Source organism: Orcinus orca, chromosome 19 (genome assembly GCF_937001465.1).
Source record: "Orcinus orca chromosome 19, mOrcOrc1.1, whole genome shotgun sequence".
Lineage (NCBI taxonomy): Eukaryota > Metazoa > Chordata > Mammalia > Artiodactyla > Delphinidae > Orcinus > Orcinus orca.
Window position 1 is genome coordinate 40,627,543 of NC_064577.1, and position 23,658 is coordinate 40,651,200.

The 23,658-nt window shown below is 52.5% G+C and overlaps 3 protein-coding genes across 14 annotated transcripts; 1 reads left to right on the forward strand and 2 right to left on the reverse strand.

The window, feature by feature from the left end:
• Nucleotides 1-108: 108 nt before the first annotated feature.
• Nucleotides 109-6,462, forward strand: PSMC3IP (PSMC3 interacting protein). Of its 2 annotated transcripts, XM_004282829.3 has the most exons (8): nucleotides 109-1,343; nucleotides 1,432-1,532; nucleotides 1,722-1,811; nucleotides 4,608-4,719; nucleotides 5,209-5,354; nucleotides 5,475-5,528; nucleotides 5,648-5,707; nucleotides 5,794-6,462. In XM_004282829.3, the coding sequence occupies exons 1-8, from the start codon at nucleotides 1,310-1,312 to the stop codon at nucleotides 5,848-5,850; spliced, it is 654 nt and encodes a 217-aa protein (XP_004282877.1). In that variant the 5' UTR covers nucleotides 109-1,309; the 3' UTR covers nucleotides 5,851-6,462. The 2 variants fall into 2 exon arrangements, with proteins under 2 accessions (XP_004282877.1, XP_033266800.1); XM_033410909.2 differs by lacking the exon at nucleotides 5,648-5,707.
• On the reverse strand, nucleotides 5,794-13,555 carry MLX (MAX dimerization protein MLX). 6 transcript variants are annotated; one of them, XR_004478588.2, is made up of 9 exons: nucleotides 13,108-13,555; nucleotides 12,336-12,372; nucleotides 11,768-11,857; nucleotides 11,383-11,489; nucleotides 11,029-11,128; nucleotides 10,742-10,841; nucleotides 10,171-10,372; nucleotides 9,879-10,016; nucleotides 6,068-7,203 (listed from the first exon to the last, which is right to left on the reverse strand). XR_004478588.2 is itself a non-coding variant. In XM_033410906.2 (8 exons), exons 1-8 carry the CDS (start codon nucleotides 13,459-13,461, stop codon nucleotides 7,147-7,149), a joined length of 1,047 nt encoding a protein of 348 aa, XP_033266797.1. In that variant the 5' UTR covers nucleotides 13,462-13,555; the 3' UTR covers nucleotides 6,068-7,146. The 6 variants fall into 6 exon arrangements, 5 of the variants coding, with proteins under 5 accessions (XP_004282876.1, XP_033266797.1, XP_004282874.1 ...); XM_033410906.2 differs by lacking the exon at nucleotides 9,879-10,016; XM_004282826.4 differs by lacking the exons at nucleotides 9,879-10,016; nucleotides 13,108-13,555 and adding an exon at nucleotides 12,671-13,026.
• Nucleotides 13,556-13,700: 145 nt separating this feature from the next.
• On the reverse strand, nucleotides 13,701-17,834 carry COASY (Coenzyme A synthase). 6 transcript variants are annotated; one of them, XM_004282825.4, is made up of 10 exons: nucleotides 17,711-17,834; nucleotides 16,613-17,320; nucleotides 15,818-16,032; nucleotides 15,441-15,572; nucleotides 15,109-15,298; nucleotides 14,961-15,025; nucleotides 14,685-14,769; nucleotides 14,427-14,524; nucleotides 14,192-14,338; nucleotides 13,701-14,090 (listed from the first exon to the last, which is right to left on the reverse strand). In XM_004282825.4, exons 2-10 carry the CDS (start codon nucleotides 17,307-17,309, stop codon nucleotides 14,031-14,033), a joined length of 1,689 nt encoding a protein of 562 aa, XP_004282873.1. In that variant the 5' UTR covers nucleotides 17,310-17,320; nucleotides 17,711-17,834; the 3' UTR covers nucleotides 13,701-14,030. The 6 variants fall into 6 exon arrangements, 3 of the variants coding, with proteins under 3 accessions (XP_004282873.1, XP_049558598.1, XP_049558597.1); XM_049702641.1 differs by lacking the exon at nucleotides 17,711-17,834 and adding an exon at nucleotides 17,456-17,699; XM_049702640.1 differs by lacking the exons at nucleotides 13,701-14,090; nucleotides 14,427-14,524; nucleotides 17,711-17,834 and adding an exon at nucleotides 17,475-17,702 and having other exon boundaries at nucleotides 14,256-14,388.
• Nucleotides 17,835-23,658: the final 5,824 nt, after the last annotated feature.

Below are 23,658 nucleotides of genomic sequence, written 5' to 3' on the forward strand. Positions count from 1 at the left end.
TTTGGAAGGTGTTTCTCGTACCTGCGGATCCTGCTCTGAATCTCCTTAGTCCTCCACTGTGAATTGGGATGGGGATGAGGGAGGGAGGGGTGCTGGGGAATAAATCTTGTATGAGAACAATCTTTTAAGAGACTGATGTTGAATGGTGCCTTATCCTTTGATAGGTCTTGTTAATCTGAGATGATATTAATTTGAGGAGGTGGTAGCCTCAAAAGAGGAAGCCCATGTGTGAGGGACCCACCTGCCCATCCCTGTTTTTCCTTCTGTGATGGCCGGAACAATCACCATGGTGGGAGGCTACTTCCCCTCTGCAGGAGAGCCCAGATGTGAGCATAACAGGCACTCTCGGCTGGCATCTAGCCTGCAGTTCCGTCATTTCTAATTCTTAATATTGTCCCCTAAACGTGTGAAGACAAGCACAGGTTTCAATGGCTAATGAGATTTTAGGTGATAGAAGCTTTAAACATTAGCACCATGGCCCTCTGGATTGTTTGAACCTGCAACTCAACAGCTGCTCTTTGGCCTTCAGCTGACCTCAGAAACTAGAAATACTTATTTCAGGCTTTGTCCCATTGGCCGATGTGGGCAGGAGTGGAAAGCACCTGCCAGGTGTTGCCATAAGATTGTCTCGGCCAAGAGGAAACTTCTACAAGCGTTGTGGCTTAAGAGCAGCGCCTCCCAACCCTACCTTCAACCACAGCATGTGCTGAGCGCCCCCTGTGTGCGAAGCTCGGTAACGGGCAAATTAAGGCAGCGTTATTCTTTCCAGGGCGCTTACCCCTTCTATTGTCTTCATAACTCCCCTCCTGCAAACACCTCTTGTTGCCGTTTTACAAAAAATGAGAAAAACCGACTGAAAGGTTTGGGCCGTGGGAGGGGACACGTCCGTAGGTAACTAGCCCTGTGACCTTGAGCAAGTCGCTTGCCCAGCGGGAGGTGATGCTGAGGTTTCTTTCCGTTCGAATACTCAGCCCAATTCAAGGTCACGAGTGCTCAGCGGCAGCTAGAACTGGGTCCCGAAACATCAGCGCGTGATTCCCTACAGCCCTGGTTCCGAGAGGAGTAAGTGAGAGGTTCGAAGCGCGCGCCCCGCCTACCCGGCAGAGACCGGGACCCGGCCGGCGAGACGTAGGCGCCCGCGTTCCCGGCCGAGCTGAACCACGGTGTCCGGCAAGGGCTGCTCCGCCCCTCGCGAAGGCTTCCCTCCGCCAATCACCACTTGAGGCCAGCCCGGCTCATCGCCGGAAGGAGCTGTTGCCCCGAGCAACTGCAACTTCCGGCTTTCGGAGTTTTTGTGGCGGTAAAGGACATGAGTAAAGGCCGGGCGGAAGCCGTGGCGGGAGGTAAGGGCCGTGGGCGCCGGGAGACCTGGGAGAAGGGCGGGCAGGGGCCGGTTGAGGGAACCCCTCCCCGCCTCGTCTCTCTCCGTAGCCTCCGGGATCCTGCTGAGGTACTTACAGGAGCAGAACCGGCCCTACAGCGCCCAGGACGTGTTCGGGAACCTGCAGCGGGAACACGGACTGGGCAAGGCGGTGAGGACCCTCTCCTGGGATTCCTCCCCTGGGACCCCTTGAATCAGCCTGGATTCCTCCCCTCCCGAGGCTGCCATTCTAGCCTTGGGCTTCCTAAGGCTCTTCGGGCGCTTCCCGCCTCATTGGTGACATTCCCCAGCCCGGCCCGAAGTCACTCCCCCGACTTCTCCGCCCCCTCCCCTCTGCCAGGCGGTGGTGAAGGCGCTGGACCAGCTGGCCCAACAAGGCAAGATCAAAGAGAAGATGTACGGCAAGCAGAAAATATACTTTGCTGACCAGGTGAGGGAAACGTGCAGATTAGCACGTGTGTGAGAGTCCGACATTAGGTGAATCAGTCCCTGGTATGAACTCTCTTTGGGAGAATTGAAGCATCCTGTGAAATTCACCGGTCTTAGGCCCATAAAAGGGTCCCAGCCAGCCTTTAAGTCAAAGTATGGACCCCCTTTGCTGTCATCCAAACTTCACGAGATTTCCAGACTTGAAATATGATAGAGGACAGAAGATCCTGAGTTGTTGCTATCGAGATCCATTTATACTTGGAAGTTCTTATTCCCAATCATCTCGATGAGAACCACCGTCTTCCAAATTATTTTCCTTCTGTCTCCACCCCCTTCCGTAAACACATGTGACATTAACTTTGTATCTCCAGCCCAGACCCCCCTCACCTGGATGCTTTTCAGGCCGTTCAGAATCAATATTGCCAAAGTAGAATGCCTCATCTCTCCCCTAAACTGGCTCCTCTTGTATTCTTCTCCCTTAATGGAATCACTCTTCACCCAGGCCAGAGACCGGGGAGTCATTCTTTTTTATTATTATTTGTTTATTTTGGCTGCATTGTGTCTTAGTTGCGGTGGGGGGGCTTAATTGCCCCCCGCCCACCCGCACGTGGGATCTTAGTTCCCTGACTAGGGATCGAACCCCCGTCCCCTGCACTGGAAGGCGGATTCTTTTTTTTTTTTGAAGAAAATAAGTACATTTTATTCTTTTTTTTTTTAACATCTTTATTGGGGTATAATTGCTTTACAATGGTGTGTTAGTTTCTGCCTTATAACAAAGTGAATCAGTTATACATATGTTCCCATATCTCTTCCCTCTTGCGTCTCCCTCCCTCCTACCCTCCCTATCCCACCCCTCCAGGGGGTCACAAAGCACCGAGCTGATCTCCCTGTGCTATGCGGCTGCTTCCCACTAGCTATCTACCTTACATTTGGTAGTGTATATATGTCCATGGGAAGGCGGATTCTTAACCACTGGACCACCAGGGATGTTCCTGGAGTCATTCATTCATTCATTTATTTCTGCATTGGGTCTTCGTTGCTGCGTGTGGGCTTTCTCTAGTTGCGGCGAGTGGGGGCTACTCTTCGTTTCGGTGTGTGGGCTTCTCATTGCGGTGGCTTCTGTTGTTGCGGAGCACAGGCTCTAGGTGCGTGGACTTAAGTAGTTGCAGCACGTAGGCTCAGTAGTTGTGGCACGTGGGATCTTCCTGGACCAGGGATCAAACCTGTGTCCCCTGCATTGTTAGGCAGATTCTTAACCACTGCGCCACCAGGAAAGTCCCGGGGAATCATTCTTAACTTCCCTTATTTCACATGCCTAGTCAGCCATCAAGTCCAGTTGTTTTCCTCTTCTTGAATCCATCCTCTCCTTTTCCAGCTGCCACCACTGCTCTAGTTTAGGTGCTCCTCATCTACTGCAATATCCTCCTAACTCCTGGCCTCCTTAAACATATCTTAAACATTGCAGCCAGAATAATCTATGTACGTACAAATCTAGTCATGCCGTTTCCCTACTGAAAACTCTAGTGCTCCCTAGAACAGATAAAAGGCACTTGGAGACCTGGCCCCAGCCTGCCTCTAGCCTCTCCTGTCCCTGTTATTTCTCCATTCATCAATACTAGACCATTTAGATGTGTTTTACTCCTGTGGCCTTTGCTCATTGTCCTTCCTCTGCTCAGAGTTTTTGAGTCCCTTCTTTCTCTTTGCCCGGCTAACTCTTACTCATCCCTTAGGATTTCACACAGGGCATCACCTCCAGAAACCTTCCCTGAATGCTATGAGCTAACTGCCTTCTTCGGGCACTTACCTCTTTTGAGGCACACTCTATTGTAATTGTCTTTTCACTTGTCTCCCTCACAAAACTGAAGCTGTTCTGGGGCAGACCCCATTTCTCATCTTCCTTTACTAAGTAACCCCACAGGATTTAACATCCACCGTCAAGGCTAATTATCCCAAAATAGATTTCATTATATTACTGCTCTATTGAAGATCCCTTAAAGAAGTTGGCAGATTTTTTTTTTTTTTTCTGTAAAGGGCCAGTTAATATTTTTATGCTTTGCAGGTTAGATGGTCTCTTGTCCCAGTTACACAATTGTCACTAGTACTCAAGTCTGCCACCGTAGAGCAAAACCAGCCATGGACAATATGTAAGCAAGTGGATGTGGCTACGTTTCCATAAGTTTTTTTCAAAAACATGCATTTGGCAGGATTTGGCCTGCAGGCTGTAGTTTGCTGCCTCCTGCCCTAATGGTTTACCTCACCTGAATGTAGAGTCCAAACTGCCTGGGCTGGTATTCCCATCCTTTCCATTCTGCTTCCCGTCACCACTGACAAGACCCCACTGAGCCCCAGCACAGGCTTTTTCTAGCTGCTGGTCTCATGCAAGAGGTTCCTCAGACTTTACTGGTTTCCTTTATCTAAATACCTCCCACCATGCCTCTTCACCTGTCCAGATTCTTCCTATTGTGGAAACCCATAATTAGGTATCATCACCTTGAGAAGAATGTTCCTTTACTCCTTCAGCCCAGTGAGTGGTTTTGCCGGTAACCTGAAAGATATTTCTGTCCTGTTGTTCAGTATCCTGCACCTCAAAACCCCTTGAGGACGAGTATCAGGTTTCAACTTGTTCTTTTACAGCTTTTTGAGTGGACTGGTACTGAACTGACTGCTCGAAAGTACCCTTTCACTATCTTCCCAGGCCCAGGTTCGCGAGTGTGTATGAACGTGGCCTTCCCAAACGTGGGTTCCCTTCTTGCTTCTCCCATCAGCCTGCTTCTGTTTTTCCTTTTGTCTCTGGCAGGAACAGTTTGACACGGCCAGTGATGCTGACCTCCAAGTCCTGGATGCCAAAATCGTGGCCCTCACTGCTAAGGTGCAGAGCTTGCAGCAGGGCTGCCGCCACATGGAGGCTGGTAGGACTGGGCAACCCCCAGAAGGAACCCCTAGTGTCAGGGTCAGTCCGAGGTCAGGAATTACCAAGTGAAGGGTTTGTTGACTGCAGTGTTATCTTCTTGCAGCAAAGATCCCTTTGCTGGGCTGTCATAAGCATTACCTTAAAATCAATGTCTAACAACTAATGGCTTTTGAAGACAAGTGGGCAAGTCAGGCATTTGCCTTCCCTGCTGTGAGTACCAGTATACGGTTCCCACACTTCCCTTTACTCTGCTGCTTTAACTGACTACAGCTAACAGTCTACTCAGACTCATTCCCCTCAACTATTTGTAGATGGGGAAGGAAAGAAAACTAGAATAAACCGACAATTCTGTAAGCCTTAATCTCTCGTGAGGATTTCCAGAATATGGGACCCATTCTGGACCCTGTGTATAGAGCCCAGAGCAAGGTGGAGGCCTGGTCTCCTACCTCAGGGTAGCCAGTGACCTCTCCGGGGGATGTGGTTTTAGAGCTGAAGGAGTTAGCTAGTGCCCTGACCACAGCGGAGATGCAGAAAGAGATCCAGGAGTTAAAGAAGGAATGTGCTGGCTACACAGAGAGACTGAAGAACATCAAAGCGGCCACCAACCACGTGACTCCAGAAGAGAAAGAGCAGGTGGGTGGGGAGGGGGTGGGGAGCAGGGAGGGCTGCCTGTGCAGGTTCAAAGTGAGGAGGGTCGACCCCAGCGGCTGCTGTGGGGCTGAGGGGGTCAGAGGAACCTGTTTCCCTGTCTAGGTGTACAGAGAGAGGCAGAGGTACTGCAAGGAGTGGAGGAAGCGCAAGAGGATGGTAAGTGCGGGGGAACTCTAGGCAGGCCCTGGACAGCGGCAGCCACCGGGGGTATCATGGACTCGTCAGGCAAGCCGAGTACTGCCCATCTGAAAGGGGGCGGTTTTGTTTCTTGTCAGGCAACAGAGCTGTCTGATGCAATCCTTGAAGGATACCCCAAGAGCAAGAAGCAGTTTTTTGTAAGTGATGTTCTCCCTTCCTTGCTCCCCTGGGGCCTGCGTCCAGGGAGGTCTCATTCACTTGTCTTGCTGCCCCTCCACCGCAGGAGGAAGTTGGGATAGAGACAGATGAAGATTACAACCTCAAGCTCCCAGATCCCTGAGGCCCTCCGGCAGGCCTGGGAACACAGATGTCCTGGACTGGCTGCCTTGTTTAGGTCAGCTTTTTTGTTGTTCCTGCTGCTGTCCGCTTTTGGGCACACACCAAAGTACTGGGTGGAGCACTGGTGGCCCAGAGAGGATGGTTTCACTCATTTCGTCATCCACGTTTTGACTGCCTGAACTTAACAGTTAGTTAGATGGGGAACAATGCAAAAGGAAAGCATTTGGCAATATTTATTGTAATATAATTTGATATAAAAATATTTAATTTCCTCTGGATAATCAAACCTCCCAGATATCAAACCTGAGGAAGGCAAAAGAGAGCTTGGGGGACAAGGGCAGGGAGAGGCTACTATGCACAGCATTCAAGGAGCCCAGGGCCTCACCCAGGACTCTCCTGGGCTCTACACTCCAGGAGACCTTTAGAAAATCTTCTCTACCCACCTTCACCCCACCGTAAGTCCTGGGAGAAATGCAGGCAGCACTGAGATGGTGGAGACCCAGATACACTTGACAGAAAGCCTGGGAGTGGTCTTGAGACCAGTTTTCCAAAATTGTAACTTTAGCAAAATTGCATTGTTGGTGTTTAGAAAAATTAAAAAATTTAATATGTAGTGTTGTGTCACATTTGACTTTGCTGTGCAGTGCTACTGCCTGTGGGGACACAGAGGGCAGGAGTGGGTGAGGAGGTTGCTTCCCTCCACCACCCAGAGTAGGGGGCAAGGGCAGGAACCTGGCAGCCCTGCCCTGAGCTGGCCAGAGAAAGCTCTGGCCTCACCTTGGGCTGACCAGGCAGCCCTAGCCTAGGCATGAGGCCACCTTTCACCCTTCATGGCTGTGAGAGCATTTTCCCTTCCTCCTTTCTTCCCATCCAACTACTGCCAAAGTGGCCAGACTCAGGCTAAAGGTTGCCAGAGAGACCAGAACAGGCAAATGGTAGTTACCAAACAGGAGCAGAAACCTGAGGCCTAGACAAAGGGAGAGGCAGGAGCTTTCTAGGGTTCCCAGAGCAGACCCCATCCCGAGGACTTCTGTGGGGAGGGGGCAAGACTAGGTAGGGTTGAGATCTATGGTCAGTATAATAAATTAATCAAAGCTTTCATAATAACCTTCCCCCCTCCCCAGCCCCACTGAAGATGGGGCTGAGGGGGAGGGGGGAGCTGGGGAGCCAAACACTGAGGAGAAAGCAGCTGACTGGTGTGCAGTGTCACAGTCCAATCTCATAAGCCCAGTGGCTCCACGGCCAAGTAGGAGACTCAAGGCCTCTTGTTGGCTGTTCTGCAGGTTCCAAGAGCTGGTCAGTAAAGCTGGTTCTTCAATTGATGTAGAACACCAATCACAATCTCCCGTAGGGTCTGGTAGGGGCAGCAGAGAAAGAGAGAGATCATGCTCACGGAGGGCACAGAGCTGCTCAGTGATGCCTGCCTGAACCAGGTGTGCTCTTTAGAGTACAGTTAAAACAAAAAACCTGGGAAGCACTGATGTCTACAGTTTGCAAATGCCCCCAAAACAGGAAGGAGTCAGTCAGGGATGGAGAGATGCATTACTATGTGATAAAGCAAATACAAAAAACGTTAATGGTAAACTTTGGGGGGGGGGGAGGGGGATATATGAGTGTTCATTATAAAATTCTCTCAATGCTGCAGTATGTTTACAGTGTTTCACAATAAAAATGTTGGGACATGCTTTCAGCTGAAAACATTTCCTCTAAGATCAGAAACAAGACAAGGATGCCCACTTTCACCACTTTTATTCAACATAGTTTTGGAAGCCCTAGCCATGGCAATCAGAGAAGAAGTAAAAGGAATCCAGATTGGAAAGGAAGAAGTAAAATATCACTGTTAGCAGATGACACAATACTAAACATGGAAAATCCTAAAGATGCCAGCAGAAAACTACTAGAGCTCAGCAATGCATTTGGTAAAGTTGCAGGGTATAAAATTAATGTACAGAAATCTCTTGCATTTAAGTATCAAAGAAAAATTAAGAAAACAGTCCCATTTACCATCACATTAAAAAGAATAAAATAAACCTACCTAAGGAGGTAAAAGACTTGTACTCTGACGGAAAGAAATTGAAGATGACACAAACAGACAGAAAGATATACCATGTTCTTTGACTGGAAGAATCAATATTGTTACAATGACCATACTACCCGAGGCAATCTACAGATTCATTGCAGTCCCTGTCAAAATACCAATGGCATTTTTCACAGAACTAGAACAAATAATTTTAAAATTTGTATGGAAAGACAAAAGAACCCGAATAGGCAAAATAATCTTGAGAAAGAACAGAGCTGGAGATATCATGCTCCCTGGCTTCAGACTATACTACAAAGCTACAGTAATCAAAACAGTATGGTGAGCTTCCCTGGTGGCACAGTGGTTAAGAATCCGCCTTCCAATGCAGAGGACGCGGGTAAGATCTGGTCGGGGAACTAAGATCCCACATGCCACAGGGCAACTAAGCCCAAGCGCCATAACTGCTAAGCCCGTGAGCTTGAGCCCATGTGCTGCAATGAAGAAGAACCCGCATGCCGCAATGGACCCAGCGCAGCCAGAAAAACAAAAAACCACAATGAGATATCACCTCACGTCTGTGAGAATGGTGATCATCAAACACAAATAACAAATGTGGAGGAAAGGGGACCCTTGCACCCTGTTGGTGGGAATGTAAACTGGTGCAGCCACTGTGGAAAACAGTATGGAGGTTTCTCAAAAAACTAAAAATAGAGCTACCATATGATCCAGCAATTCCACTCCCAGGTATATATCCAAAAAAAAATAGAAACACTAATTCGAAGATATGCAACCCAATGTTCCAGCAGCATTATTTACAACTGCCAAGATACGGAAGCAACCTAAGCATCCATCAACAGGTGAACGGATAAAGAAAATGTGCATATATATACAATGTAATACTACTCAGCCTTAAAAAAAAGAATGAAATAGCGCCATCTGAAGCAACATGGATGGACCTAGAGATTATCATACTAAGCAAAGTAGATCAGAAAGAGAAAAACAAATACCATATGATATCACTTATATGTGGAATCTAAGTATGACACAAATCAACATCTCTACGAAACAGAAACAGACTCACACAGAGAACAGCCTTGAGGCTGCGGGGGTGGGGGAGGTAGGGAAGGGAAGGAGTGGGAGTTTGGGATTAGCAGAGGCAAACTTCTGTATATAGGATGGATGCATAAACAGCAAGGTCCCACTGTAGAGCACAGGGAACTATATTCAATATCTCGTGAGAAACCATAATGGAAAAGAATATGAAAAAGATTATATGTATGTATAACTGAGTCACTTTCCTGTACAGCAGAAATTAACACAACATTGTAAATCAACTGTACTTTAATAAAATTTTTAAAAGTACCAAAAAAACCCTGCAAAAAACCAAGATGAATGGATAAAGAAGATGTGGTACACACACACACACACACACAATGGAATACTCCTCAGCCAAAGAGAAAAATGAAATGTTGCCATCTGCAGCAGCATGGATGGACTTGGAGGGCGTTATGCTAAGTGAAGTAAGTCAGAGACAGATTCCACATATACGTGTATAACGTTACTTATATGTGGAATCTAAATAAATACAAACTAGTCAACATAACAAAAAAGCAGCAGATTCACAGATACAGAGAACACACTAGTGGTTACCAGTGGGGGGTGGGAGAGTGGGAGGTACAAACTACTGGGTGTAAGGCTGCAAGGAGGTATTGTACAACATGGGGAATGTAGCCAATGTTTTTTGTAATAAGTGTAAATGGAGTGTAACTTTTAAAAATTACATTGAAAAAAATGTTGGGAAACAAAAACGTGAGAATCTCAGATACAAGTCAAGCCTCAGAAAAAGCAACCAGGCCTCAAAAATGGAAGACTCAGTGCAACCATTAACACACTCTCCATTACAAATAATTAGAAACCCCATGGAAAGCTACTTTAGTGGGCCTGGGGGTGGGGGCCAGGAATCTTTCCAAAAACCCCAAGTAAGTCTGCTGCAAGTGATCGGGGCTTACTTGCGGGGCGGCCGAGGAGGAATGCCTGAGGCTGCCATTACTTGCCACTATGTGGGTGAAACAAAGGCCAAGAGCTAGGCCTTGCATTAGTGAGTGCTCCAATCCTTGCCAAATGAAACCTTAACAGGAAAAACTGGGCTAGAAAGCAAAGGGGGAAACAAGAATACTGAAAGTTGTAGAAATATCCTCAAGAAACCTAAAACCTGCTACCCTGTCTCTCTGAACAAACAACAGCTTGGGCCACTGTGCCTGAGGGAAGACCCCCAACCCCGTGTCCACGGCTGCCCCATACCTGAGGCTTACAGTGCTCCTCAATCCAGCTGAAGACACAGGCCGACAGCTCCTGGAAGCTTGCCACGGAGATAGAGGCATTGAAGGACTGGAAGAGGGAGTCCATGATGCCTTGAAACACGTTGAACTTCACCTGGTCAGAGACCTGGTCCTCCCCCTCGTGGGGGTTGTCCTGGTGTGCCTTCACTATCTGCTCGTAGTTCCTGAGAGCGAACAGGCCAGGGCTAAGGGGCTGCAGCAGCTCCACCGGCCCCGGAAGAAGAATAGCGCTACCCTACGTACTCCCCTGGGAAGGAGATTCCCAGAGAGCCTTGGGGAGGTATTCAACATCAGCTAGATACTGCTTCTAGGTCAGAAGTGGTGACCCACCCTCTCCAGCCTTCCCTTCATTAATCCCACAGGCGTTTCCAGAGTATCTGCTACAGTTGGGATAGAGTCCTGCCTACCACATGAGAGAGTGAGAATATTATCTGATGTGGCCTTTGAACAAAGGGAAGGGCGTGAACTGAAGGGGCCTCAGAGTCCCCTCAGAACCAGAAGCCCTGGTTCCCCCAGCCCAGCACCCCCCTTACACTTTCATGATCTTTAGGGCCATGACATCCTTGCGTAGCGTGGATACCTCCTCCTCCTGTTTTTTCTTCTCCTTGTGCAAAAACTGGATGTAGTCAATGGCTGGAGTGGGGGAGGGAAGAGGGGGTGGGCACAACCAGAAGGACCAGGCTGATTGTGTCTCCCCTTCCCCCAGACCCCACCTCTCCTGTTACAACCACCCCACCAGGGCCAGGCCAAAAGTGGCTCTGAGGCGCTAGCCTTCACAGCCCCCTTGGCTCCAAGCCCTCCAGTGCTCTCCTGGCCATACTCTTCTGCAGAACGATGGCCTTGCTGAGCTTTTGGGAGCCAATGGAGAAGTCCTGCTGCTGACAGGTGGGAACGATGGTCTGCAGGTCATCATAGCCTCTCTGTGGAGACAGCAGGGGACATGGGTTCCTTAACTAAGGGGTTAAGGCAAATGGGCACAAAGTTTTTCTTCCATGATACCAAGTTCCATGCTCACTCACTCAAAGGGAGTGGGAAGGAGGGAGAAGTTCATGTCCAGGGCCTAGACTAGCTGCCCCCAAGCCTGCTTGGGACTGCCTGACGGGGTCAAGGCAGAGTGGATCTGAAGTGTGCAGCGCCCTCCTGCGCCGGCTGAGGTGCAGGCATCCCCAATCACCTTGATGGCATCCCTCCTCTTCTGCTCAGCCTGAGTGTGTGCTCGCCGCCGCCGGTCCTTGTAAGACTCCTTGTAGGATTCCTGGTGGTAATCGCTGTCCTCGTCATCTACGCTCAGAGTTGGGGGCAGGAAGAGGTCATTCTGGGGCCCAGTGGGGCCCATCTAGCCCACTTTTCCCCAGCTGGGAAGAAGAACCTGGTACCCAGAGATGGCAGATAGATACAAGAACCTAATATCCCAGATGAGGTGAGAGATGGCAATACCCTGCTTCTAGCACTAGGGTTCCAGCGCCTCCACGTGGATGGCTGGAGCTGCCCTGTCTAGGAAAGATACTAAAATGAAGGCATATCTGGTTCCCCCGAGTGGGGGGGACGTTGCTGCCTACCTGTGTTGGGGACAGAAGAGGCACTGGTGGAACCGATGCTATTAGCTCTGGACACTACACTCCCCTTGCGGGTGCTTTCTACAAAAAGCCCTGGAAAAGAGAGGCCCCAATCACTAAGGGGTAGGATAGAGGGAGGGGCCCTGCTAGGGGCATAATGGCTTCCTAGGCCTTAAATACTGACCTCTCCCCTTCAACCCAAAAGCCAGCCATACTGGACCACCCACTTCCTGTCGTGCCATTTCGCAGTGCTCCTGTCTCTAGTGTCTACTCTGCTCCACAGGCCTGTAGTGATACCTCCTGTCTCACAAAGTGGCATCGGGGCGTGATGATGGTGAGTGACCAACTGTCACTACTTCCATCACGTCCCTGCTCCAGGACATAGGGAACTAGGTGTCACCCTTGGATGCTTCCTGCCCCTGTCCTCCAGCTCCTCCTCCCTCGCTGCTCAGGCCCGCTCAGCTCACGGGCAGTGGACTGTGCTCAGGTGTGGCTAGCAAGGCCACTTAAGTCTATAGGGCTGAAATGGGAGTGTTCCTCCAGAGCTGCAGACGGTGGGGGAGGCACTCACCGGGGTCCAGGCTGTTGTCGCTGTACGCATACTCGACCTGCGGCACCGAGCAAGGGAGAAGCCCGTTCAGGCCTCCGCCCCTGCGCGCGTGTACAAACACACACACACACACCCCTGGGGTGCGCGAGCAGCCGCAGGATTCCCCCAGAGCCAAGAGTGACACACACACACACCCCTGGGGTGCGCGGGCAGCCGCAGGATTCCCCCAGAGCCAAGAGTGGCTAGGCCGCGGGAGCGCCACCCCTCGGCAGGACCCCGTCCGCCCACTCCACACCCCCAGCCCTCCAACCCCGTCCCCTCACACCCGCGCGCACACGCCTCAGTTGTCTTCCCACCTTGGCACACGCGGGGTGAGAGCTGTCTTCTCTGCAGCCCCGGGGCCCGGAGAGCGGGAGTAGCTCTGGGGACTTCAGGGAGTCCCCTCGTCTTCCGGACCCCCTACGTGCACGAGCCCGACCCGCCCTCCCCTCGCCGGCGTGCGCGCCCACGGGGCTTGCCTTGACCCAGGGGTCCTCCGGAGAGGCGCCCGGCTCCGTCATCTCCGACCCACCGAACCGGAAACCTGCCCGCGGGCTGGCCCCCTGCGGCGAGGAAGCGGCGATGCGCGCCCACGTGACCCAAACCCACCAACCCGCGGCCCAGAGGCGGGGGGCGGGGCGAGGAGGCTGCGCATGCGCGACCCGGAAGACGCCCGCCCCGCCCCCCGCCCCCCCCGTACCCCCCGCTGCGGCCGGTGGAGTGCTGGAGTCCGGCTTGGTGTCGGGGCTGATACCGGCGGTCTTGGGGCCGTCCTACTCGCCCGTCCCTGCTCTTCCTCAGGGCAGGCGTCCCAGCCGCCGCGACATGAAGCACATTCGGTGAAACGGGCTCCCCGCAAAAGGCTTGTACGCAGTGTCGCAGAGAGTTGCGCGCACGCGCACTGCCGAGGCCAGCCAGCTTCCGAGGACCGGGACGAGTTTCCCGGACCTGCAGTCTTGGCCACCTCGTCCGACCCCTCCGGGGTGCAACCTCTGTGAGGCCAGAGGCCCCGCGTGGCTTGTTGTAGGATGTTCCTGCAACGCCCAGCCCAAGTCTGGCAGGATAGTTGTGGAATTGACGCTTTCAAAGAGCCTGTTGGCCAAGTCATGCTACTTTGTAAGCTACGCAAACTGAGGTAACTACAAAGTCCAAAACGTATCCAAAAGCACACAGCTAGTCAGTGATAGGGCCAAGACTGGCCTCAGTCTGGCTAGCTTCAAAAGCCATGCTCTTAACCACTGCGTTCCTGGCTTACAGCTCGGGCCTGGGCCCTGCACTTGTGGCTAAAGTGTCGCAAAGATACCCAAAGGCACTGGAGCAGGAAGTAAGCGCCATACAGGCAGCACCTAGCAACGTTCACCTTTAATTCTGCAACAAGCTTCAGTGTTTGCCCTGGCTCCAGCCCACCACGGGTGCCACAGGCCTGTGGGCAAAAGCGAGGACGGAACAACGCTAGGGGGCCTGCTCCCCCAAGAGCCACATTCTCAGTGTTGGCCAAACACTGGCAAGCTGGGTAGGCTTCCTGTGTCCAGCAGGCCCAGCCAGGCCCCGCCCAGCTTAGCACAGAGCCCTCTAGGCCCCAGCTAGGGTGAGCTTCAAGGCCCCAATTCGCCATCATCACTGGATCTCTTGTCAGCTCCAGGGGTCAGTTTGGCCCCACAGAGAACTCTTTGTCAGTCATGGGCCTGATGGTGCCTTGGAGATGCGCTTCTGCAGGAGGGCCCAGGCTTTCTCCACCTTTGGACAGGCCAGAATGTTGGGAAGAAAAGAGGACAGGGTCATACAAGCATCCACCAGAGACTCCCTCCCCACAACCCAGCCTTTCCCTGGGCACCAACCTGGTGCTGGGTGACGTGTGGCTCCCACAAGGTGCTCAGCACCACGTGGCTCTGGTCCACAAGCTGCTGCCCACTCATCTGGCTCTGCAGCCGGCTTTGGGCCGCAGCCTCACTCAGGCCGTCCCTCTCCACAATGCGTCGTACAGCCTGGGCAGACAAGGCATTCATCAGCCCACCGGTTTAGAGCAGGATGCGGGCTACAGTGGGGATAGAGTGGGGGGTGGGATCCAGATACCTCAGTCTCAGGGATGACAACGGTCCACACCTCATGGACCATGTTCTGCCAGCCTGCTTCGAGCAGCATGGCGGCATCAATGACGCACACCTGCTTTCCTGTGGGGAGACCCCAGTCACTGCCAGCAGCACCTTGCCACCTGCTACCAGTCAGAGAGCCAAGGAAACACAGTCCCAGGGAAAGTGGATGGTCTGATTTAGGGTGGGAACGCTCCCGAGGGAGCTTCTGCTTAGCTGTTCCCTTGGGCTGCTCACTCACCCTCAGCCATAGCCTGCTCCATTTCCTCTCTGGCCAGCTTTGCGATAACTGGCCACATAATGTCCGTGAGTATCTTCAGCTGCTTCTGAGAAAGGGAATGGAAGGGGTGGGCAGAGTTTACCCTCCCCCGGATGAGATGGAGCCAGCCCGAGGGAGGAGGCAGTTGGGAACAGTTGAGTGGAAACTGGCATTCTGGGCCAGACCAGAGAGGTCCACTGGGTCCCAACCTCTGGGTCTAGCAGCAGCTGCAGAGCCCTTGGAGAGGTGTGTGTTTACCTTGTTCCCAAACACCCGGCTGCCTAGGACCTTCCTGTTGATAATGCCATCTTTATGGAGAATATCTGGATGACAGAGACAGAAGATTGGGCAAGGAGGCCAGCCATCTCCTCACTTCAGGCCACCTCCAGCCCTCCCCAGTTATTACCTGTTCCAAAGGCTTTCACAACAGGCTGGTAGGCAGGACCACCCGGGGCATAGGCCCGGTGGCCCAGGTGGTCACTGTCGATAACATATGCCCCCAGGCCCTTCAGCCGCTGAGCTACTGAGCTCTTCCCAGAGCCACTGATGCCCGTCAGCCCAATCACGTAGAAACCTGGGGGGAGCTCTGGCCTCTTCTATGGGTAGATAAGAGGGAACCCCACAGTTACTAGGGTCCCCAGACTCAGGTTTGAGGCTGAACCCTTCAGTCTCTCCTCTCCAGCATTCCCAGCCCACCCATGCAGGGGAAGGGGTGGGAGGCAGGTGGGTTAGGCTTACATGTGGAGGCCGGAGCAGGTTTCCCAGCATTTGTTGGCGGAAGCTGGAGGAGCTGACTTTGTCCTCTTCGTTTTCCTTGTGGTTTAGGTCCTTCAGCAGCTGGATCTGGTACAAGGTGAGCTCCTCCAGGTCCTGAGGCAAAGGAAGAGTGAGGAGAGAGAAGGAGGGGTGAGATGAGGACAAATCTATCGCCTTATCCTCCCCTGCCTACCCAGAGGTAGAGCTTGCCTCGGAGGGCAAGCTGGGAAGTTCCTCCTTGCCTCTTCCCACCACCTTGAGCCCTCTCTTCCCTCCTCTGGGGTCATGTACTTCCAACAGCCCCCAGTGGCCTTCCCCATCCCCATCCACTCCCTCTGCCAGTCTCCCTCAGGGGTTACATTCTCAAGGCGGAAGCGGTTGACGGCCATCCCCCCACGATAGGTCTCCTCGCTGACCACCAGGAACTCCAGAGAGGGGTCAGAGCCAGCGGGCCCATAGGGGTCCAGCAGGGGGATGATATCAAAAGTCAAGGAGGGCTTGATGTCCACCAGGAACTCACTCAGATGTTCCACGCGTTCTGCGTAGGGTTGGAGCAGCTCAGGGAGCAACTTGCCTGGGGAAGGAGCCCAGAAGAACAGTGAGATCTTTTTACTGGGGAGGAAGAGTGTGGGCCAGTTTAGGGGAGAGCGTCCGTAAGCATCCTATCTCCAGAGGGGAGCTGGGCAGTGGTCTGTACGGGGGAGCTATGAGGAGGCAGCAGGCAAGCACAATAGAGCTACAAGGGCTGGCACGTGTGCAGAGAACTAGCAGTGCCAGAAGGCACCAGAGTCAGATGGAGAATTCCAAGAGCCAGAGAATTCCGAGAGGCTCCTCTGACCGCCTGTGGCACTGCTACCTACAACTTACTCATCCATTTATTCCCTGGGACTCAAACTTTAGGATTCATCACCTGGAGAATTTGTTTAAAAGTGCAGGTTCCTTGGCTACACATTTGGGGGATCCTGATTGAATGGTGACTGGACCACACACCTAGAAAGCTGCATTTATTCATTTAACAAAATTCCCTCCGTGCAAACTGAGTGCCAGGCACTGTGACATTTGGGAGTGGTGGGAAGTAACGGATGGCCCCACCCTTCCTCAATCTTGGCCTGTGGGGAGGGTAAGACTGCCCTAACTCGGTCTCTCTCACTCACTCTTCAACAGGTCTTTGTCTGCTACTCCCACCACAAGCTGCTCCTGAGCCAGGAGACACGCGACGCTGAGCAACACCTTGTGGGCATTGTGCAGGCGGTCAAACGTGCCACCCACAGCACCTCGCTGGTGGCCACGCACTGGCTGCTTGGCAGACCTGCCCACGGGGGAGGCTGGGCTGATGGTGGAGGGTAAGGGGACGTCCAGGGACCCCACGGGCAGAACTCCAGGCCCATAATCGGGGTATAGGAGCACCGAAGACAGTTGCGGACAACAGCTGTAACAACTGGTAGCATAACGCTCGAGCTGTTGCTTGGCTGGGTTGTACTGGCTTCCATCCAGGGTCTGGAAGTCGGTCAGCACCACTTCCGGCGGGTGGGCCAGGTTCTGGACTGAGCCGGTCAGGGGAGGGAGAAAGCTCTTGGTTCGGATATTGGTCAGCAGAATTCTAACGTCCAGGTGCCTGTGGACGTCGGCGCCAGCGTAGAGGTGCGTGATGAAATCGATAACTTCAAACGTGGCCTGCACGGGGCTGGACTGGGGCTGAGCCGGGCCGCCCAGGCACATGCCCGGTTGCAGGTGTACATAGAGCGTGTGATTCACGAGCCGGGCCGCCGAGGTCAGAATGGGGGCCAGGCGAGGGGCCGGGGAGGTCAGCGGCGTTGTCAACACCAGGAGGCCCGACCGGAATACGGCCATGCTGCCCAGGCCTGCGGACAGTCAGGGAGACGAGGCGAAGGTTACTGAGTGGTATGTGTCTGAGGCCGAAGACTGTAGGAGGACTCGGACCCAAGAGAGGGAGACCTGGAGCAGGGATGGCGTTCCCAGTGCGGATCGAGAGGAACCCGGGGGAGGGTACGGGACCTGGCAAACGGCGCCTCGGGGCTGTGCTCTAAATCTCGGTTTTATCATTTCTCAGACGGAGCGGTGAATTCGCTGAATTGCATCGAAATCCCGGGAGGGGAAAACTCGGCAGGAGCCCCTGAGTCATAAGGCTGGGGATCCAGAAATCCTGGGCGCTCTTGCTGAGCGACACCAGGATCTTCAAGGAATCGGAGGAGAGTACGAAAAGGGGACGCTCAGGCTCGGGTCCTACTTACTGAGACCTCCGGGCCTTGGTTCCGCTTGCACCACCGCGAAGGCTTCCCCAGCCGCGACCAGTTAACATTAGTTCCGGTGCTGCGACTCCGAGCTACGGAACCTGAGAAAGGCCAAACATCTCAACTTTGGTTCGGCGAGGGATTCTCGCGAGATTTCTTATGGGGTGGGGCACCTGCATTGATAAGGAGCCGAGCTCGGGGGTTTGGGAGATACGCGGAAAGTTATTTCCAAAACCCAACCTCACGAGACCTGGGTCGAGTAGGTCAAGGCGGACTTGAAAGCCCGTTTCACACGGGTGCCCTTCAGACTCTGAGAGAAGAGGTTGGCTCAGCCATGTCCCTCAGGAGACAGCGGCAAAGGCGGAACTAACACCTGGCTTTCCTGCGTAAATCGCGGGGACGGAGGTGGGGGGGTCGTAGGGTAGCACTTGAATGAGGTTTCGGCGTCCCCAGAGCCCTCCTGGCACCCTCCCAGTCTGAGGATCTTCATGTGGGAGGTCACAGGACAATGTACAAGCCCCCATTTCACAGATGGAAAAATTGACGCCCTGTGTGTTCCAGGGACATCTGGGGAGGTAAGGACAGAGGCCATGTGTCGTGGCTCCCGTGCAGTGCTCTCCACATCACCCAGAACCAGTGATATGACAGTTTTTTACGGAGAGAGAGGAGGAGGAGGAGGAGAGCTCTGCGTGTGAGCTCAGTAGAGCCGCCAGAGAATGGTCCCTATGGACGGGAGAAAAGGGGGCGGCGGGGGTGGGGGGGAGAGGGGTGGGACTTAGTGCCGAGGGTTTACCGTGAAGCTAATGAGTGCTGGAGAGGCTGGAACTGGAAATCTCCGTGGGAGAACAAAGCCAGGTTGCCATCAGGAAACATTTCGGGTAAACTATTCAGGACGATCTAAAAAGGGAGGGAAGCCAATCTCCAGGATTCCACTACAGTAATGTGTTGTAGTTTATTTTCCCAAACTAAATAAATGCTCACTTTCATACTTAATTTTGTGGGTTTTGTATTCCATAGAGGTCTCCCAAAGTGTATAAGCCTCTGGCCCCACAGAACCTGCATTTGGTCCTGGAGTCAAGGATGGAAGAGTTTTAGTGCCACAAAGGCCCTGAGACCAGGATTCTTGCAAACACATCTTAAGTTGGGTTTTAAAGAGAGGACCAGTTGAAGAAGCAAATCGCAAAGACGGTCAGGAAATTCCCTGAAACATCTGGACACACAGTCTCACATGCCTACTTAGACATTGTTGGAGGAGGTTATCTGGATGACGTGACTGCCAGTTGACCAGTTGCCAGCTGGACACAGGCAGTCAGAGGCTGCTCACCCCTCCCGTGTCCTTGGAATGTAGTCTGCCCACGACTCCCACAGTGGGAGCTGTTTCAAGGACGCAGACTTGAGAGGGCAATGTGTTGTTGCGACCAACTGGATGAATTACATGACTGAACCCAGTTAAGGCCTCTGTAGAAACTTGAAGATTCTGGTGTGCAGGTGCAGAGATCTACTCTTCTAGCACTGCCCAGGACAAGCCTCGTATGTAAGTTCCCTTGCTTATTAAACCTGCCACCTACCAATCTGGAGTGGCTGTCTCTTTCTTCAGTCTCTCTTTGCCCTCTGTGTATGGGGCCAGTTTACAAATCAACATTGGCAAGCCTGCCAGGAGACCGAAGAAATGGGCCTTGGGAAAGAGGCACCTGCATGGGAAATCTTGGGAAACGCAGGCTGGTCTAACGTGCCTGTTTGAGGAACTGTGCCGGGTGCACCGTGGCTAAGACGGGAGATGAATGTCTGCAGGGTGGGCAGGTCGCTGGCCACTGATGCCTAACTAGAGGCTGAAACTCAAGTTGAAAAGCTGGAAGAAGAGCTGAGGTTAGAGAAGGACGTGCATTGTCCACTGTTCTGCTCACTTCGGGGCTGGCAGGCGGGGTGGGGGAGTGGGATGATAAGTTGGAGACATTACTGTGCGGTTTACAAAGCTAGGAGCTCGAGAGCTGCCCCAAATTAAGGTCCAAACGCTTGACAAAGCCCGACTGGATGCTAAGAGGTGGAATCCCCAGGAAAGTGAAGAGAGGGAAGGGGGGGGTGTTGTGGTGACTGACAGTAAAACACACGAAACACCCCATGCCATAGGACCCCTATGCAGAAGAAAACAAAAACCAGGTGATGACCATCCCAGCCAGCAGGGCAGCCCCCATTCAGGCAACGTTCACGATGAGAGAATAAACGTCCACTGAGATTAGTGATACAGCTGCCGAATTCCAGCAAAAGGCCAGGGAAAGTATCCAAGCATGGTTAGTATGGCTATGGAACTGGGGGGTGTGGGGATGATTTCCCTGGCTGGGCAGGAGGCAGAGAAAATGAGCAACGTCACCACACAGCCGGCCCTCCTGAAGCATCTGCATAGGACTTGGCGGCTCGAGGTCCTCACTCCCTTATAGATTGGATTATTCTAACCTGCAGGGAGGCTTGTCCCAATATGAGGGGTTTCCCTGGGCATGTGGGACCCTGGAAATCTATAGAGGAGGTGCAACAACTGCTTAGGGAGTTGGGAGTGAGACAGGCCATCTGTGCTCCTATCTTTGAAGGGCCTGATCAGGCCACATTCACTGCAGGAATGAAAGCCAAGATACTCCAGACTGCCCCCATCACCTGGTATGGGACAGTAATATCCACGCTGAGCCCAGTTGTGGGACGAGACATTTGTGATGTTGGGCAATCCCTTGCTGATCTAGAGGAAACCAACAAATCCCAGGAACAGTTACATACTGGCCTGCAGGAAAGACCCAAGACAGAGAGGGAGCTCAAAAAGCCAAAAGGCTATCCTGAAGGGCTGTAAAGGGTTTGGTAAAAGTAACCCGGAAACAAACGTGGTTTGACTTCATTGCTGCTGGGAACGCAACTGAAAAGATACATCGGCCATCCAGTGCTGTGTTGGTTGGCCTGTGGGAAGCCTTAAAACCTGCATAACATTTCAGAACTGCCCACTCGGCCCTATCATCCCTGACGCCCTGCCCGCTCCAGCAGAGGCCTCAGGGATTCTCCTGTTTGAGGTGGGTGCCTCCCACGTGCCCAGGTTATAGGATGCAGGCCAAGACTGCTTCCAGGTGAGGCCCACTGGAGGCAATCGGAGGCCTCCTGTGGAGCTCACTACTGGTTGATCTTCCAGAAATAAACAGAAGGTGACAGCTCTGGCGACTTCCCTGTGGTCCAGTGATTAAGACTCCACGCTCCCAATGCAGGGGGCCCAGGTTCGATCCCTGGTCAGGGAGCTAGACCCCGCATACCACAACTAAGACCCGGTGCAGCCAAATAAATAAATTTTTTTTTTTTTTTGAAAGTACAGCTCTGGTGGATACTGGAGCCGGATGTACTCTAATATCTTTTTCTTCCTTCCTTTTTTTTTTTTGGCTGTGCCGCACAGCTTGCCGGATATTAGTTCCACGACCAGGGATTGAACCCGGGCCACAGCAGTGAAAGCACCGAGTCCTAACCACTGGACCGCCAGGGAATTTCCCCGGATGTACTGTAATACACGGTCACCCTCAGAAGTTTTCTGGCCCCCTCAGCGCCACTGAATTATAGAGCGCAAATGGTTATAGTCAGGAAAGTCCTTTTCACACAGCAAATTGGGCGTTCTCCTTGCCCCTCCACACCCCTAGAATATGAGATTTGTTTTTTGAATTTTATTTTATTTTTTATACAGCAGGTTCTTACTAGTTATCCATTTTATATATATTAGTGTATATATGTCAATCCTAATCTCCCAATTCATCCCACCACCACCACACCCCTGCCACTTTCCCCCCTTGGTGTCCATATGTTTGTGCTCTACGTCTGTGTCTCTATTTCTGCCCTGAAGACCGGTTCATCTGTACCATTTTTCTGGAGAGAATATGAGAGTTTTTATCACTAATACCAGAGAACATAGTGGGCATTGATATCCTACAAGGTCAAGCTCTGCAAACCTATGTCTGCGAATCTGCCTCTGGGTTAGAGTAATCAGACCAGTGATGAGGGGAACACCAACTGGGAACGGTAAGCCTGCCACCCCCCGGGGAAGAGTGGAAACTGTCAAACAATATAAATTGCCTGGGTGGGTGGGGCTTAAGGGAATAGAAGAAACTATCCCAGAACTGCACTGAGTGGGAATGGTACGTTCTGCCCATAGTACGTTCAACAGCCTGGTATGGCTGGTGAAAAAGCCAGATGGCTCATGGCGGATAACCGTGGACTACGGAGAGCTGAACAAGCCCCATCCATGTGTCTGTGCCCAACAGTGCCACCGCCTTCAGTACCTTGGCCGCCATCCTAGGAACATACCATGCGCTACCTGACTTAGCGAATGCTTTTTTCAGTCTACACCTGGCCACTGAGTCACAACATCAATTTGCCTTCATGCGAGAGGAGCAACAATGGACCTTTCAAGTGCTTCCTCAAGGCCACCTGCACAGCCCCACCACATGTCATGGGATGGTAGCCCAAGACCTGACCCTATTCTCCTTCCCCACATCAGTAAAATGGGCTCATTACATTGATGAGATGATGTTAACATGTTAAGACTTGCCTCTGCTGCAGGACCTTCTGCAGACTTTGCTGGAATATCTGTGAGGACGAGGATGGGTGGTGAGCCCTCAGAAAATTCAAGGCACAGGCACCCCCGTAAAGTTTTGGGGAGTTGTTTGGTGGGGTAAGACGTGCATTGTTCCAGAAGCCGTGATTGATTAGGTACAAGCCTATCCAACCCCTAAGAATATGAAAGAGGTGCAAGCGGGACTTCCCTGGTGGCGCTGTGGTTAAGAGTCCGCCTGCCAATGCAGGGGACACGGGTTCGAGCCCTGGTCCGGGAAGATCCCACATGCCGCGGAACAACTAAGCCCGTGTGCCACTACTACTGAGCCTGCGCTCTAGAGCCCGCGAGCCACAACTACTGAGCCCACGTGCCACAACTACTGAAGCCTGCGTGCCTAGAGCTCATGCTCCACAACAAGAGAAGCCACCACAATGAGAAGCCCGCGCACCACAACGAAGAGTAGCCCCCGCTCACCACAACTAGAGAAAGCCCCCATGCAGCAACGAAGACCCAATGCAGCCACAAATAAGTAAATAAATAAATAAATATATATATAAAAGAAAGAGGTGCAAGCCTTTACAGGGATTTTGGGGTTTGGGGGGACTTTTATTCCCCACCTGGCACAGTGCCTCCATCCCTTATGCCGCCTGAGGAAGAGAAGGCGCCCGTGGAACTGGGGATCAGGGCAGCAAGCTGCCTTTGAGATGGAAAAAGTACTAGTGAAGCTGATCGCAGCTCTGGGCACCTCCCAAGCAGGGCAACCGTTTAAGTTAGATGTGTCTGTGACTTCGGAACACACTGTGGCAGAGACAACAGGAGAGGAGAGCACCCTTAGGATTTTGGTCCCAGCTCTGCGGGGGGGACAGAAACCCCAATGTACCCCTCATAGAGCAACAGCTCCTTGCAATGTACACAGAACACCCCACCAGCTATAGCCTCTCACGAAAGAACAGCATATCATGGTAAGAACGTCCCTTCCTATCAAGGGCGAGGTTGAGACTATGTTCTATGGACCCACCTCTGCCATGGCTCAACCCCCACGTTGACTAAGTGGCCCATTTGCAACAGAGGGGCACCCTGCCTGCCAGCCCACTGTCTCTAGAAATTCAAGTGCTACTAGGCCCTGAAGAGTATGTAATCCTCCAAATTCCCCTGCCTCTATACCTGGGGTGTCCCCTGCAGCCTGTAGAGAGGCGGGGTGGGGGCAGGGATCCCCGCTGATGCCTGGTATACAGTTGGGTCTAGTCGGGGCAACCCACCCACATGGACTGCAGTTGCTATTCTGCCCAACACTGACACCATCTGGCTGGAAACAGGAACGAACTGCAGCAGCCAATGGGCTGAACTCAGAACAGTTGGGCTGTTCTAAAGGGATTAACCC

Coding starts and splice junctions, on each gene's coding strand:
- COASY (XM_049702641.1), bottom strand. CDS start 17,522: ATGATAAAACCGAGATTTAGAGCACAGCCCCGAGGCGCCGTTTGCCAG. Junction 17,321..17,455: donor GGTCCCGTACCCTCCCCCGG/GTTCCTCTCGAT, acceptor GACTGTCCGCAG/GCCTGGGCAGCATGGCCGTA. Junction 14,770..14,960: donor GCCGGGTGTTTGGGAACAAG/GTAAACACACAC, acceptor TCCCTTTCTCAG/AAGCAGCTGAAGATACTCAC.
- PSMC3IP (XM_004282829.3), top strand. CDS start 1,310: ATGAGTAAAGGCCGGGCGGAAGCCGTGGCGGGAG. Junction 1,344..1,431: donor GGCGGAAGCCGTGGCGGGAG/GTAAGGGCCGTG, acceptor CTCTCTCCGTAG/CCTCCGGGATCCTGCTGAGG. Junction 5,708..5,793: donor AGAGCAAGAAGCAGTTTTTT/GTAAGTGATGTT, acceptor CCTCCACCGCAG/GAGGAAGTTGGGATAGAGAC.
- MLX (XM_033410906.2), bottom strand. CDS start 13,461: ATGACTTGGCCAACAGGCTCTTTGAAAGCGTCAATTCCACAACTATCC. Junction 10,842..11,028: donor GGCCATCGTTCTGCAGAAGA/GTATGGCCAGGA, acceptor CCCCCACTCCAG/CCATTGACTACATCCAGTTT. Junction 7,204..10,170: donor AGGAGCACTGTAAGCCTCAG/GTATGGGGCAGC, acceptor TGCCCCTACCAG/ACCCTACGGGAGATTGTGAT.